Raw genomic sequence first — 12,108 nt, forward strand, 5'->3', positions numbered from 1 at the left:
CATTAAAAGTATGAAAAGAGACATGTTACGGAAAAAAGTATAGTGACTGAATTGAGCAAAACTGTAAAAAAATAAATTAAAAAAGCATAGAAATGTAATTATACAATCATAAGATCACTTACAAAGTGAATAAAGAACCATGAATTGTGCATAGATCAGAGGTGATTGAAGGTATGGGACCACAACATTTACAAAAAGTTTAAAGCTCTGTGAAATAGTAATGGATAAAGGGAGCCTCAGGTTCTCTGTTAGCATTTTCCACAGTCTTCTTGTTTCTGGGAACACAGTAAACTTGTCCCACAGGACATGAGGGGTCTGGATGCCTCATGGGAGAGCATGTCTGAAAGGCGTTTTGGTCCAAGACCATTTGGTGTTTTATATCCAAGGATAATCATTTTAAGATGCATCCGGTGACTCACAGGGAAACAGTGTAGAGATCTTAGGGTTGTTGAAATGTGATTTGCAGTCTTGATGTGGCTTGATGTCAGAGGACTCTGACACCATTGTCAAATTACAACATTAACACTAGGGTCATCCGTCAAAGTCTGCTTTTTTAATCAGATGATACTAGCTGGTAGTCCCTGAAAATCACATCCCTTGTTCTTATTGAACCATGAATGTGCAAGAACATTGCTTAATGCCGCTCTTCATCTTCCTTAGCGCTCTGACTTGACCTCTTGTAGTGGACCTTTGCAAGCCTGTCCCACAGGACTGTTTGTTAATATGTCCATGTTCCTATAAATAAGATTTGTTTTTTGGTTTTCAAAAAAAAAAAAAAAGACAGGATACCTACACAACAAACAAAACTATTGAAATAAGTTGCAATGCTGTGAACATTGTGATCATGATTTGTTAAAGATGAGTTTTGTATTTTGTGTATCAGTGTTTAGATTTCCTTTCCCGTTTTGTCTCGTTCCTTTCTCCTTGTGCTCGTTTCCCTTGTTTATTTTTATTGTAGGCTATTATTTCCATGTTTAGTCCACCAGTGCAGTAGTTTTTGACTTGTTGGATTTTTTTTTAATCAGTCTAAAAGAGAAACTTTTTGCCATTGTTTAATTAAATCTTTTGTTAGTTTGATGCACTTTCTTTTTTTTTTAATGGTTCGTGAGGATTACATGAGAAAAGTAAAAGGAAATACTGTTTTACATATTCAGATATAGCTAAAGTTCATAAACATGGCTCCTTGTGAATAACAATTTAAAACAATGCTGGTAGTGTTGATTTTGTAACATCTCAAACTTGGTCCAAGTATCAAGTAGGCTATACAATATGTAACAGGATGTTTGTTTAAAGGCTGAAAAATGTTCCACTTTGCTAACTTGAGTCAGATGTTGTCCTGCAGTGTACAGTGAATGCACGTCTACGTGAGAATTGATAAGGGACTTGGACTTCCGCCAATTATTGTGAACAATACAAATACAGTAAGACGTCCTAACTTTGGAGACGACTCAAAATCCAACCAGTGTAAAGACATAACGCACATGTTTTAAGTAACACGCATTTATGAATGGTTGGTTAAAAAAGAAACACTGGTCACTGAAAGACAGATGCACACACTGAACCCATTGAGTCCACGCGTGGTTCTCCAAAAACAAACACAAAACCAGCTTACATCATCCCCTTTATGCAGAATTTAAACACCCGGCTATTTCAACGCGCTAGAAATCTGATATGCAATAGTCAGATGTGCTTTGGCATGGTAGACTTTTCAAGCCCGGAACCGCCAGAGATATACCCCCTGTAATCAGCGCAAAAATGTTTACCGTCGGTAAAGTCCTATCATACACAGATCTCGCGAGATTACAGACTCAACTTCTGTTGGCACCGGGTGCATTATTTTGCTCCTTCTACCAGTCCTAGTGAAGCAGAGGAGACAGTCGGTGTGATGGGTCTGATCTCTTTTAGTGTTGGACCTTTTAGGAACCGGGTCCGGACGCTTCGGTCGTGGAGTAGAGACCTATCCACTATCTCTGCCACTTTTCGTAACACTGGAGTTCTCGTCTCGGTAGGATTACACTTTGTTTTGTTCTGATCATTTTAAAACCACCATTCAGACCATTTGGGGTAAAATAAAATGCAAATTGTTCCGTTAAAAAAAAAAATACCTCGGTTTGTTAAACCGTAGTCTGCATGAGAGAGATTTTCCACTAAATTTTAAGTCTGTGGTGTAGGGACACAATGTTCCTTTGTGCATGCAGCAGACCCTCAAAACAAGCCTGATGTACAACTATTGTTGTGCAACAGTCCCTTTTTAGGATACATACTTTAACAAGATGTTTGTTTCACGCTGTAGTTTAGAAGTCAGTTTGCACAGTTTCATAATGTTTCATATGAAGGGGGCGTGTCTTTATTCTGACATGCGAAGAAGGGGGTGTGTATGGTCACAATGCCCTTATCTTTTCATTTGATTGCATCTGCTGTATTTTGAATACCTATGCAGACATTTGAATCAATCATCGAATTAAAAAAAGCCAGATAAACATCTTGAAGAGTTGAACCATTTGTACACAGACGATAAAGCATGTTGCTGTACCTGCACACCTCGACGGCAAACTGTATGTCTACGATAGAGATATGATGAGCCCATAGACTGTAAATATTACAGGTGGGCCCCTATTTCTTTATCATGAAAACATCCTGTGCTGTCTTCTTTAAACCTTACAGGATATTTTTCTCTTTGCTTTATTGCATAGTAAAGACAAAAGTAAATGGTTATTAAAGGTTGTACTGTTCTGTTTGAGGATAGAAATGGAATCAGGATCAAAACTGGAGTGAATTTTTGTTCTAATGCACAGTTAATATTTAATGTTTTTGTCAGGTTTTTATCATTATTGGCTTTTAATAATAATTTGGACCTCTACAAATTGCACGTTTGTGTTTAAATAAAAAATCCCAAGCAAACATTTGCCCATTGTTTGGTGGAAAGAGGTTCTCTGTAATCTTTCAGAATATTTCATGTTTTTATATCAAGGTGACGGATTGTAAACAGACATCATGTGACTCATGTTCAAACTGTTTAGTGTTTTATCAGAAGCAGTGTGGGAATGACATGATATTGGCTTAACTGACACAGTAAAGAAAGGTCATGATGGGTTTACAGCTAGCCAGTACATAATGTTATTCTGAGTTGTTTATTATAAGTCAAGTATCAGGATAGATTTCTTTGATAAGCATTAAAGTACTGATGTCAGATTCATAAGAGCTGATGATACAAAGCCACTGTGGATTAATATCCTTCATTTTCTGCTGCCCGTTTGACATTCAACATTAGTCAAACTTCTATCACTTCCAGCATGTTATGTTATTTCATATTGTGTACATGTATTGACCCTGGCATAGGTTGTTGTCTTTGTCTACATTGCTTATCATCTGATCATGCCTTCATTGGATTTCAGAAGTCGTCACTGGTCCAAAAGAGATTTGGTTTATGCCAACAGAGTTTTCAACTCGCTCGGTTCCTGAGCTCCAACAAACCACCAAGAGGTAATGTACCTCCTAATTCTGTCTAGACACAATAACCCCCATCTTTTAAGGTCAAGCTTCAGCACTTCATTTATTTTATTTTCTATTTAAATGCTCGTTCAGGTTTTGAAAAGTTTTTTCCAAAGAATGAAGAAAGCTCTGGTGTCAACAAACCAGCTAAAGGTGAGGAAGTTTTGACTCTGCAGAGCAGCATTTGTATTTTATGTTATCAGTTGTTTTTTGTAGTGTTTCATAAGATCTTATATCGCTCCTTCAAGAAAACACCAAAGAGCAAGAATCTCTTGCATGTGAAAGGCAGGACCAAAGTGATAAGGACGAAAGAGGAAGAGGAGATAAAAAAGATGAATGGTATTCATGGACGCGTTTTCAGGTTTGAATCATGGCAATATTCTTTTTTACAAGTTAAAACACGTTTGTCTTTTCTTGAGGCTGTTGATCCATCTGATATATATATATATATATATATATATATATATATATATACATGCATATATACATGCATATATACACATACTGTATGTACCAATGTACAATACTGATGAAACTAAGTGGTTTGTGGACTTCTGTCTCACGTTGTTTTTTTCAGGAGGATTTTCCTTTCGATGCAAAAGCTGTACGCAACTTTGCAATCGGCGCAGCCGGCATGACCTCAGCTTTTTTATACTTCTACTTCCGAGAGACGGGGGTCCAGATCTCCTGGAAGGACTTTGTGCAGTACTACTTGAACAGAGGCTTGGTAAGAGCCATAGGTTTTAGATACATAATTTGCTTACTGAATCCGCTTATTTGTGTGAACAAATGTGTAATTGTGCCATCTCCACAGGTTGATCACCTGGAAGTTGTCAATAAACAATATGTCAAAGTGATTCCTGCCCATGGAGTAAACTCTTCAGAAGTGGTTCGCTACATTTTCTTCTTTCTTTAATTTATAATTTCGTATTTTAGCTCTAAACTTGTGTTCGTAGCTTGCTTAGGTGTAACTGTGCTTATGGCCTCCTTAAAAGACTCACCAGTTTTTAATGCCAAATGATACCATACCGATGTTCCCTGGGAGAATGTTGTTTTGGACTTCAAGGACTGCACGCTTCCTTCACAGTAGTATTAATAAAAAATAAACAAAAGCAAACAAGAATCCACATGTAAGCAAAGAAGCACAGAACAATGACAAACAAAAACAACATACAACACTTTGCACATTATCTATATTGTGAAAGATCAGCAATGCACGAAACACAAAATCATCAATGAACAGATAAGAACAACATGATACCATTGCACAACCAGGTACAGCCTTAAGAAAAATATTTCACATTTTAAAGTTGAAGTCAGACGACGCACTGCTTAACAGACTGCTCACATTTTGAGAATGGTTAGCTCCATTGTCAAGTCAAAGTTTAATTTAGCTGACCAAAGTGCTTTACAGGCAGTGCATAAAAACATAATCAAATAAAAATAAAAGCAAAGAAAGACAGGATACACTTGTAGCCTACATATGCATTTAATACAAATACACACACTCACATATACATGTACAGGGATACATACATATAAGTGCATATCAAATCAAAATTACAAATAAAATTGAAAAAAACGGGGCTGGTTTTAAAGACCCGGGGAATAAAGGTGAGTTTTGAATTCATTGTGCAATCATCACAATAAGAATATTACACAACCTTTTTTTCTAGCAAACATTTACTCTTGAAGTTCTCAGTCTTAACTGATACCTGAGCAAATTCCAACCAAACACTATGCTGTAAGTGGATTTTAAGCTTTTATTTTCAAAGTCTCAAATGACCTCAATAGCTCAACAGTTTGCTAACGTTAGCTTTAAGCTTCTGGTCCTACCACCCAAAGTAGAACTGGAGCAGCACACAGCCAAGAGTGCACTGTAAGAGGCACATTTTTCTGTAAAATGTTAAATATCCCTCCTTCTTTGTTTCAGCTTGAGAGTTTATAAATGGCATCCTGCATGTACAGAAATGGGTTTTCTGTCATCTGTACGTTTCAGAGCTATTTGTGGTTCAACATTGGCAGTGTTGAGTCATTTGAGCATAACCTGGAGATGGCCCATAAAGAGATGGGTGTGGGGCCCACACAGAAAGTACCGGTGTTCTTCAGTAGTGGAAGTGATGGGTGAGGATCTCGTCTGAGTAGAAATGGAGACAATCATATGGAAGTGACTCTAATGCACATGAAAATTGCTGAGGCTGGCAATGTTTTTAAAGAGTGTCTTCTCTTTCCCTGACAGGACTCTGCTTTTCTCTGTTCTCCCTGCATTACTGCTGGTGGGCTTTTTACTTTTTGCCTCACGGCAGGGACCAATGGCAGGAGGCCGTGGAGGTATGGGGCGAGGAAACCCCTTTAGCATGAGTGAATCCAAAGCCAGGGTCATAAAAGACAGTATCAGTGTTCGATTTAAGGATGTTGCAGGTTGCGAGGAGGCCAAACTGGAGATTTTGGAGTTTGTAAACTACTTGAAGAACCCTCAACAGTACCAGGACCTCGGAGCCAAGATCCCAAAGGTGAGGCATGCTGTATGTCAGAAAGGATTAGAAGTTAGGATAACACTTACACTTTTAACATGAGGAACTTTCCCCTTCAAAGAATTCCAGGTTAGAAAATAAGGATTTGTTGACCCTGATATTCATCACCTAGTAACGGCATTGTTTTCAGGGTGCAGTGTTATCGGGTCCTCCTGGTACTGGCAAAACCTTGCTAGCTAAAGCCACTGCAGGAGAAGCCGACGTCCCCTTCATCACTGTCAACGGCTCGGAGTTTCAGGAAATGTTTGTAGGAGTGGGTCCAGCGAGGGTCAGTACTGGGCTGAATTCAGGAATGTTGTTTGGATTGTTAAATTGTAAATATGATGGACAAGTGAGATAGCTAAGTGGTTGTTTTTTTCCCTTTTGAAAGATCAGAGATACGTTTTCCACGGCACGGAAAAATGCCCCCTGCATCCTTTTCATCGATGAAATCGACGCAGTGGGCAGAAAGAGAGGTGGAGGGAACTTTGGCAACCAAAGTGAGCAGGAAAACACTCTCAACCAGCTGCTCGTGGAAATGGATGGTAGACATTCATCTCATCTCCTTCACCTCTCAAACTGTGTTTCTTCCTACTATGTTTTTTTTGTTTGTTTTTTTTACCATGCTATTTACTTTTGTCGTCACAGGGTTCAACAGTAGCACTAACGTGGTCATTTTAGCTGGGACCAATCGAGCTGATATACTGGATCCAGCTTTGATGAGGCCAGGGCGATTTGATCGACACATATACATAGGTAACACTCCTGAACCTCTGCCTCTGTTATAGACAGCTTTCTAGACCTACATTGTCTGCTCTTACCTGAATGGTTTCCTTCAAATAAACCATACAGAAACTCCTTTTTTTAATACGGTTTGTAACTGCTGCTCATTTTATTAGACTCAACTCTGTGGATGCACCTCTGTGGCATGGTAACACATGTAACTGTGCACCAGGCATTGTGAATCAAACACAATTTAGTGTCAGTAATACACATGCAGAGCCAGAGTAAGCTCTGTTTGTCTGCTTTAGACCAGCTGATGTTTTCTTGTGATCTGTTTGCTTCTGGTCAAAATAACTTCAAGCCTATTAGACTGGCTTCTGTTCTTTTTTGGCATCTGTTCACTCATGTCATGAAAAGCATGTGGCTGCATGCTTTTATCTTTGCTGTTAAAGTGGTTAATCTTGTTTCTGCCTTCAATAGATTGACTGAGAGTAATTAGTTTTTTTTTCTTCTCAGCAGTGTTGGACATTAGTGGGCAGGGCAGTTTTTTTCTCAGACAAAAAAACTATGTAAAAATAAAAGGAGAGGGCTGTCTCTTAGATGAAAATATATTGAATATCTGGAGGCAAAGATCAGGGACATCAGCTGGCACTCCTCTGTGTGTTGATGATGAGTTTCTCTTTTTTCTTACTTGAAGTCTTTCTGTTACATGGAAACCGTCAGATTAGAAACCAAAGTCTAACCTTGTGACTCCGCTAACCCCTCAAAACACTTCTCCCGCATGTAAGGACTCACGCTGCTGTGCTGAGTCCCTCATGGCCATCCATTTCTGTCACAGATGTACATTTATGCTCTAGTGTTGCACTTGGATGCACAGTTCTACAAAATAAATCTTTCATTACAGCCGTTGGAAGCACTGTTTAAAAATGAACTTTCTTTAGCTGTGACACTTACCCTCATCTGATATGCTCCTGTAGTTTTGATTGAAAACATCCTGCACACTGTCATGGTGCTTAAAAATCAATCCAATTTAAGTTTGTCTCTCTATTAGAAGCATTATCATAGTTAAGACTTCATTTTAAATGTTTTTCTCTCAATGCTTTGTCATGTTGTTTTAAGGATAAACATGTCCTAAAACTAAAGATCCCTGATGGTTTTTTTATTTATTTCTTCTTTCTTTAGGTCCACCAGATATAAAAGGTAGGGCCTCCATCTTCAAGGTGCATCTAAGACCTTTAAAGCTGGACCCCAGTATAGAAGTCGAGGCTTTGGCCAGAAAGCTAGCTGCACTGACCCCAGGTTTTACTGGTAAGAACAACACATGTTAATGTAAACTCACTCTTTTGGTTGACTGACAGACACTGTACAGTTCATCCTCTTTGTCTGTTTTGGAGTAACTGGATTATCGTGTTTTCTTGTTGTTTTTTCAGGGGCTGATATTGCTAATGTGTGTAATGAAGCTGCTCTAATTGCTGCACGTCACCTCCACCAACATATCAGCACGAAGCACTTTGAACAGGCAGTGGACAGAGTTATCGGAGGTGAGTTAACAATCGCACTAAATCTCATGACGGTGTGTGTTCATAGAGTAACTGCTGTGAACGGATTTCACTCTTTAGTAAGAGAGAGTGTTTAAGTGGTGTTGCAAACTCTTTGACTGTATTAGTGTTCATTTAGAAAAGATATTTACCATTCAATTAATTCCTCAATGCTTGCATTTTTGATTTTTATACAAATGTAGTAGCTGAGAGTATATTCGTATCTATCTAACTAAGACTGCCTATGAGACGTTGATTCTACATTACTAAATGCTAGTGTCGTGGTACTCGGAATCGGTCTTGGTCTTTAGGACACTTTTTGAAGGTCTCGTCTCGGAATCAATAGCATTGTTACTGGGTCTTGTCTCGATCTCTGACTGGGTGAAACACCTTTATCTGAAAGAACCAGGAACTTCAATTCATTTATAATTGGATTTTTATCTCCCGCTAACGGCCACAACCTTTTTGGTGTTACGGTCTCAGTGGGTGACACGCCCCCTGCACACCAAGATGAGGATTTTTCTGTGATATTTATGGTGTTGTGCTTGTCTCGGTCTCGCCCTGCCTTGGTCTCGGTCCGGACTCGGTCTTGATCTCTAAATGTCTTAGCCTTGTCTCGGTCTCAGAGCACTCAGGTCTCGGGTATGTCTATGTCTCGGTTAGTGTGGTCTTGACTACAACACTACTAAACACAGGGAGTTCATGCACCATAAAGAGTTCGCGCCTTCGGCTCATGTGCTCCTTGAAGGGCACAACTACACTGACGCTTGTTTACGAGAAACACAACGAGCCGTTTGGTAAGAAATCCTCGTCACTCTCAGGTTTGGAGAAAAAGTCTCAGGTACTTCAGCTTCCAGAGAAGACCACTGTGGCATACCATGAGGCAGGACACGCTGTGGTGGGCTGGTTTCTGGAACATGCAGACCCCCTACTTAAGGTAGTAGCTCTCTTTTCTTTTTATCCCTGATTTTATCACTGCTTGACTGTTGTTACTCTCCATCCTTTGCCTTAGGATCTCACGGAAAATGATTATATTGGTAATAAGACTATTAATGTGCTTCCTCAGGTGTCCATTGTTCCCAGAGGGAAAGGTCTAGGTTATGCCCAGTATCTGCCCAAAGAACAGTACCTGTTTAACCAGGAGCAGCTGTTTGACAGAATGTGCATGATGCTGGGAGGCCGTGTGGCTGAGCAGGTCTTTTTCCGCAGAATCACTACTGGGGCACAGGATGACCTCAGGAAAGTCACACAGTCTGCTTATGCTCAGGTAACCACAGTTTACAACAACTGTTTAACTGACACACAAGGCAGTAGATCATAATCATGGATACAAAAACTACACTGTAGTTAGATATTATATTAATGCACTCAGATTTGAGTCAAGAATTCAGAATGGCTTGATAAGGAGCAACGTTTCATTCCAGTTCCCATTTCTCCTCATATTTCAGGTTGTACAGTTTGGAATGAATGAGGCTGTGGGCCAGGTGTCCTTCGACCTCCCTCAGCAGGGCGATATAGTCACAGAGAAACCCTTCAGTGAGTCTACAGGCCAGCTTATAGACCAGGAGGTCCGCTTGCTTGTAGATACTGCCTTCCAGAGGACACTGAAGCTCGTCACCGATAAGAGAGAGATGGTGGAGAGGGTGAGAAAAGCTGTTTCTGTCAAGACGAGAAGAATTAAGAGACGTTACAATGCATTGTACTTCCCAGCTAGGTGTGATATTTTAGCTTTTAATAATTGCTGTGATGTGTTGCAGGTGGCAAAGCGTCTTCTAGAAAAGGAAATCCTAGACAGAGCCGACATGATTGAGCTGCTGGGAAACCGTCCCTTTCAGGAAAAGACGTCATATGAGGAGTTTGTTGAAGTGTTGGGGGAATTTGAGGAGGACACATCTCTACCTGTAGGGCTGAAGGACTGGAACAAGAACAAAAATGAGGAAAAGCCCCTGCAGGATCAGCATAAGAAATCAGCCCTTTACCTGTAGGTGGACACAGAGCCTCAAGGAAAATATCCCCCCGAAGTCAGGTGAATTTCAAAGAAGTGCAGAACCATGTAGTTCAGACTGCAGCCTGTCAGGCCTTTAAACAAAAAAAACGTCTTCAACTCAAGGACAGCCACAAGGGGAGGGATAGAGTTTTGATCCATGGGTCTTAAAAAGGTCAAAAACTGTTTAAGTGGCAGTGAGCCAAGGTTTCTTTGCAGAGTTCAGTTTTTAACTGTGGACGCCCTCATGTTCACAATCTAGTGCCGCCTCACATCTTATTGACACCAGTGCTGAAACTAAGGTTTGTTTTATAATTTATTATTCTACATGTTCTTTAGTTATTGAGTCAAGTACATATCCAAATGTTAAAGTGATGTACATCACATGTTCCAAACTTCATAAGTAAAAAACGTCTTCCTTTGTCCAACCAACAGTGCAACAACACCCAAACACTCTATTTACCATCCTCATCAGAATACAGCAAGTCGTCATACACAAAAATCTGTAAGTCTTTGCTGACATATCTGCTTGAAAAGTGACTGAAATGAGTAATCGATCATTAAAATAGTTGGCAAATAATAACTAATGATTGATTAAATATGCTTTAGCTCTAAGTGACACAGAAAGGCATGTCACAAAAGAAGATTCAATCAGTCTCATTATACTGAGTTTTAATCTTTGGGTTTTTTAGAGATGATCATACATCTATAAATATATGAAATACGCTCCACCACTTCATTCTGTTAGTGAATGAATATTATAAATGAGTTTTCCATGATTAGGGAAACCAGTTTGTGTAATTTGACTGGAGCTTTCTTCACTCTGTACTATGAAGACTTTCTTACATTTCATGGGTGATGTATCGCACCCTAAACACGCAGCTGTTAGAACTCATTGTTAATGAGTTGTAACGTGGATATCCGTGCGATGTTACAAATAGATTTGGATCACATGTACTGTAGGTTGTTTACTCGGCTTGTTTCCCACAGCAACACAAGTTAGTACTTACATTTTTACTCTAAAACTGATTTGTATCTCTTCCCTCACTCACACTACCTCAGTCTTTCTATGGTGCCTCTGAAAACATCTTCTTTTTTTTTTACGCGTTTAGGATATAAAAAACAACTTTCAGGCAGAGCCTTGCCGTGCTTTACTGTATTTCATGTTGATAAGTAAGGGCTCACAATAAAGGGAAGATTATTTGGATAGGGTCTTCCTTAAATCTTCTCATTTAGAAATGTGATTACAAATTCCTGATATTCAGGAACTCTTTCTTTCAGCCATAGCAGTTTGCATAGCACGCTCATCTCAGATGTGTATGAGAATCACTCCTAGGAAGGTTTCTGACTCAGCTATATATAATATGCCAGAGGTCTCTTAAGGGTTAAAACTGTATCTCTTTAGATGGGAAAACAGGTTGAATCTGAAAATGTACTTGAACTATAATAATGCCTTGCAGTGTAAGACTGTAATTAAGTGTTCCTGTTTAAGACTCTGCCCAGCTGACACCGGAACGCTTTCATCCTTCAGATTAAAAAAACAACCATAAATTAAAAGCAGGCTGGATCTATTCTGATATTGTGTGTTTGGCAATTCACTCTTTATTACTCTTGATTTCTTTTGACATGAAGTAATGAATGTTTACTTGACATTGATCTAAAGATGAAGACTGATGCATCTAAAGTGACTCAGAACAATATTAAAGTGTTTTGGACTTTTTATATTGTGACTAATTGTCTGAGTTTTCCCTTCAAGGAAAAATAAAAACTATAACCAGTTGTATTTACTGTAATTGAGGCGGCAGTAGTTCAGTCAGTAAGGACTTGGGTTGGGAACCGGAGGGTTGCCGGTTCATGT

At 39.3% G+C, this 12,108-nt stretch overlaps 1 protein-coding gene across 3 annotated transcripts; it reads left to right on the forward strand.

Moving 5' to 3' along the window:
* The first annotated feature begins 1,788 nt into the window (after positions 1 to 1,788).
* On the forward strand, positions 1,789 to 11,980 carry LOC306821122 (mitochondrial inner membrane m-AAA protease component AFG3L1-like). Of its 3 annotated transcripts, none has more exons than XM_079339345.1 (17): positions 1,789 to 2,005; positions 3,399 to 3,483; positions 3,586 to 3,645; positions 3,741 to 3,853; positions 4,070 to 4,219; positions 4,307 to 4,381; positions 5,492 to 5,616; positions 5,732 to 6,005; positions 6,157 to 6,294; positions 6,397 to 6,550; positions 6,654 to 6,761; positions 7,911 to 8,036; positions 8,159 to 8,269; positions 9,088 to 9,203; positions 9,333 to 9,533; positions 9,715 to 9,909; positions 10,024 to 11,980. In XM_079339345.1, the coding sequence occupies exons 1-17, from the start codon at positions 1,886 to 1,888 to the stop codon at positions 10,249 to 10,251; spliced, it is 2,379 nt and encodes a 792-aa protein (XP_079195471.1). In that variant the 5' UTR covers positions 1,789 to 1,885; the 3' UTR covers positions 10,252 to 11,980. The 3 variants fall into 3 exon arrangements, with proteins under 3 accessions (XP_079195471.1, XP_079195472.1, XP_079195470.1); XM_079339346.1 differs by having other exon boundaries at positions 3,438 to 3,483; XM_079339344.1 differs by having other exon boundaries at positions 1,790 to 2,005; positions 3,396 to 3,483.
* The last annotated feature ends 128 nt before the right edge of the window (positions 11,981 to 12,108 follow it).

The sequence above is a fragment of the Symphodus melops genome, assembly GCF_947650265.1.
Source record: "Symphodus melops genome assembly, chromosome: 3".
Lineage (NCBI taxonomy): Eukaryota > Metazoa > Chordata > Actinopteri > Labriformes > Labridae > Symphodus > Symphodus melops.

What these genes read in the sequence shown, in the direction of transcription:
- LOC306821122 (XM_079339344.1), top strand. Translation starts at nt 1,886, where the DNA reads ATGGGTCTGATCTCTTTTAGTGTTGGACCTTTTAGGAACCGGGTCCGG. An exon ending in ACTACTTGAACAGAGGCTTG is followed by an intron (nt 4,220 to 4,306) that starts GTAAGAGCCATA and finishes CCATCTCCACAG; the next exon opens with GTTGATCACCTGGAAGTTGT. An exon ending in CACAGTCTGCTTATGCTCAG is followed by an intron (nt 9,534 to 9,714) that starts GTAACCACAGTT and finishes CTCATATTTCAG; the next exon opens with GTTGTACAGTTTGGAATGAA.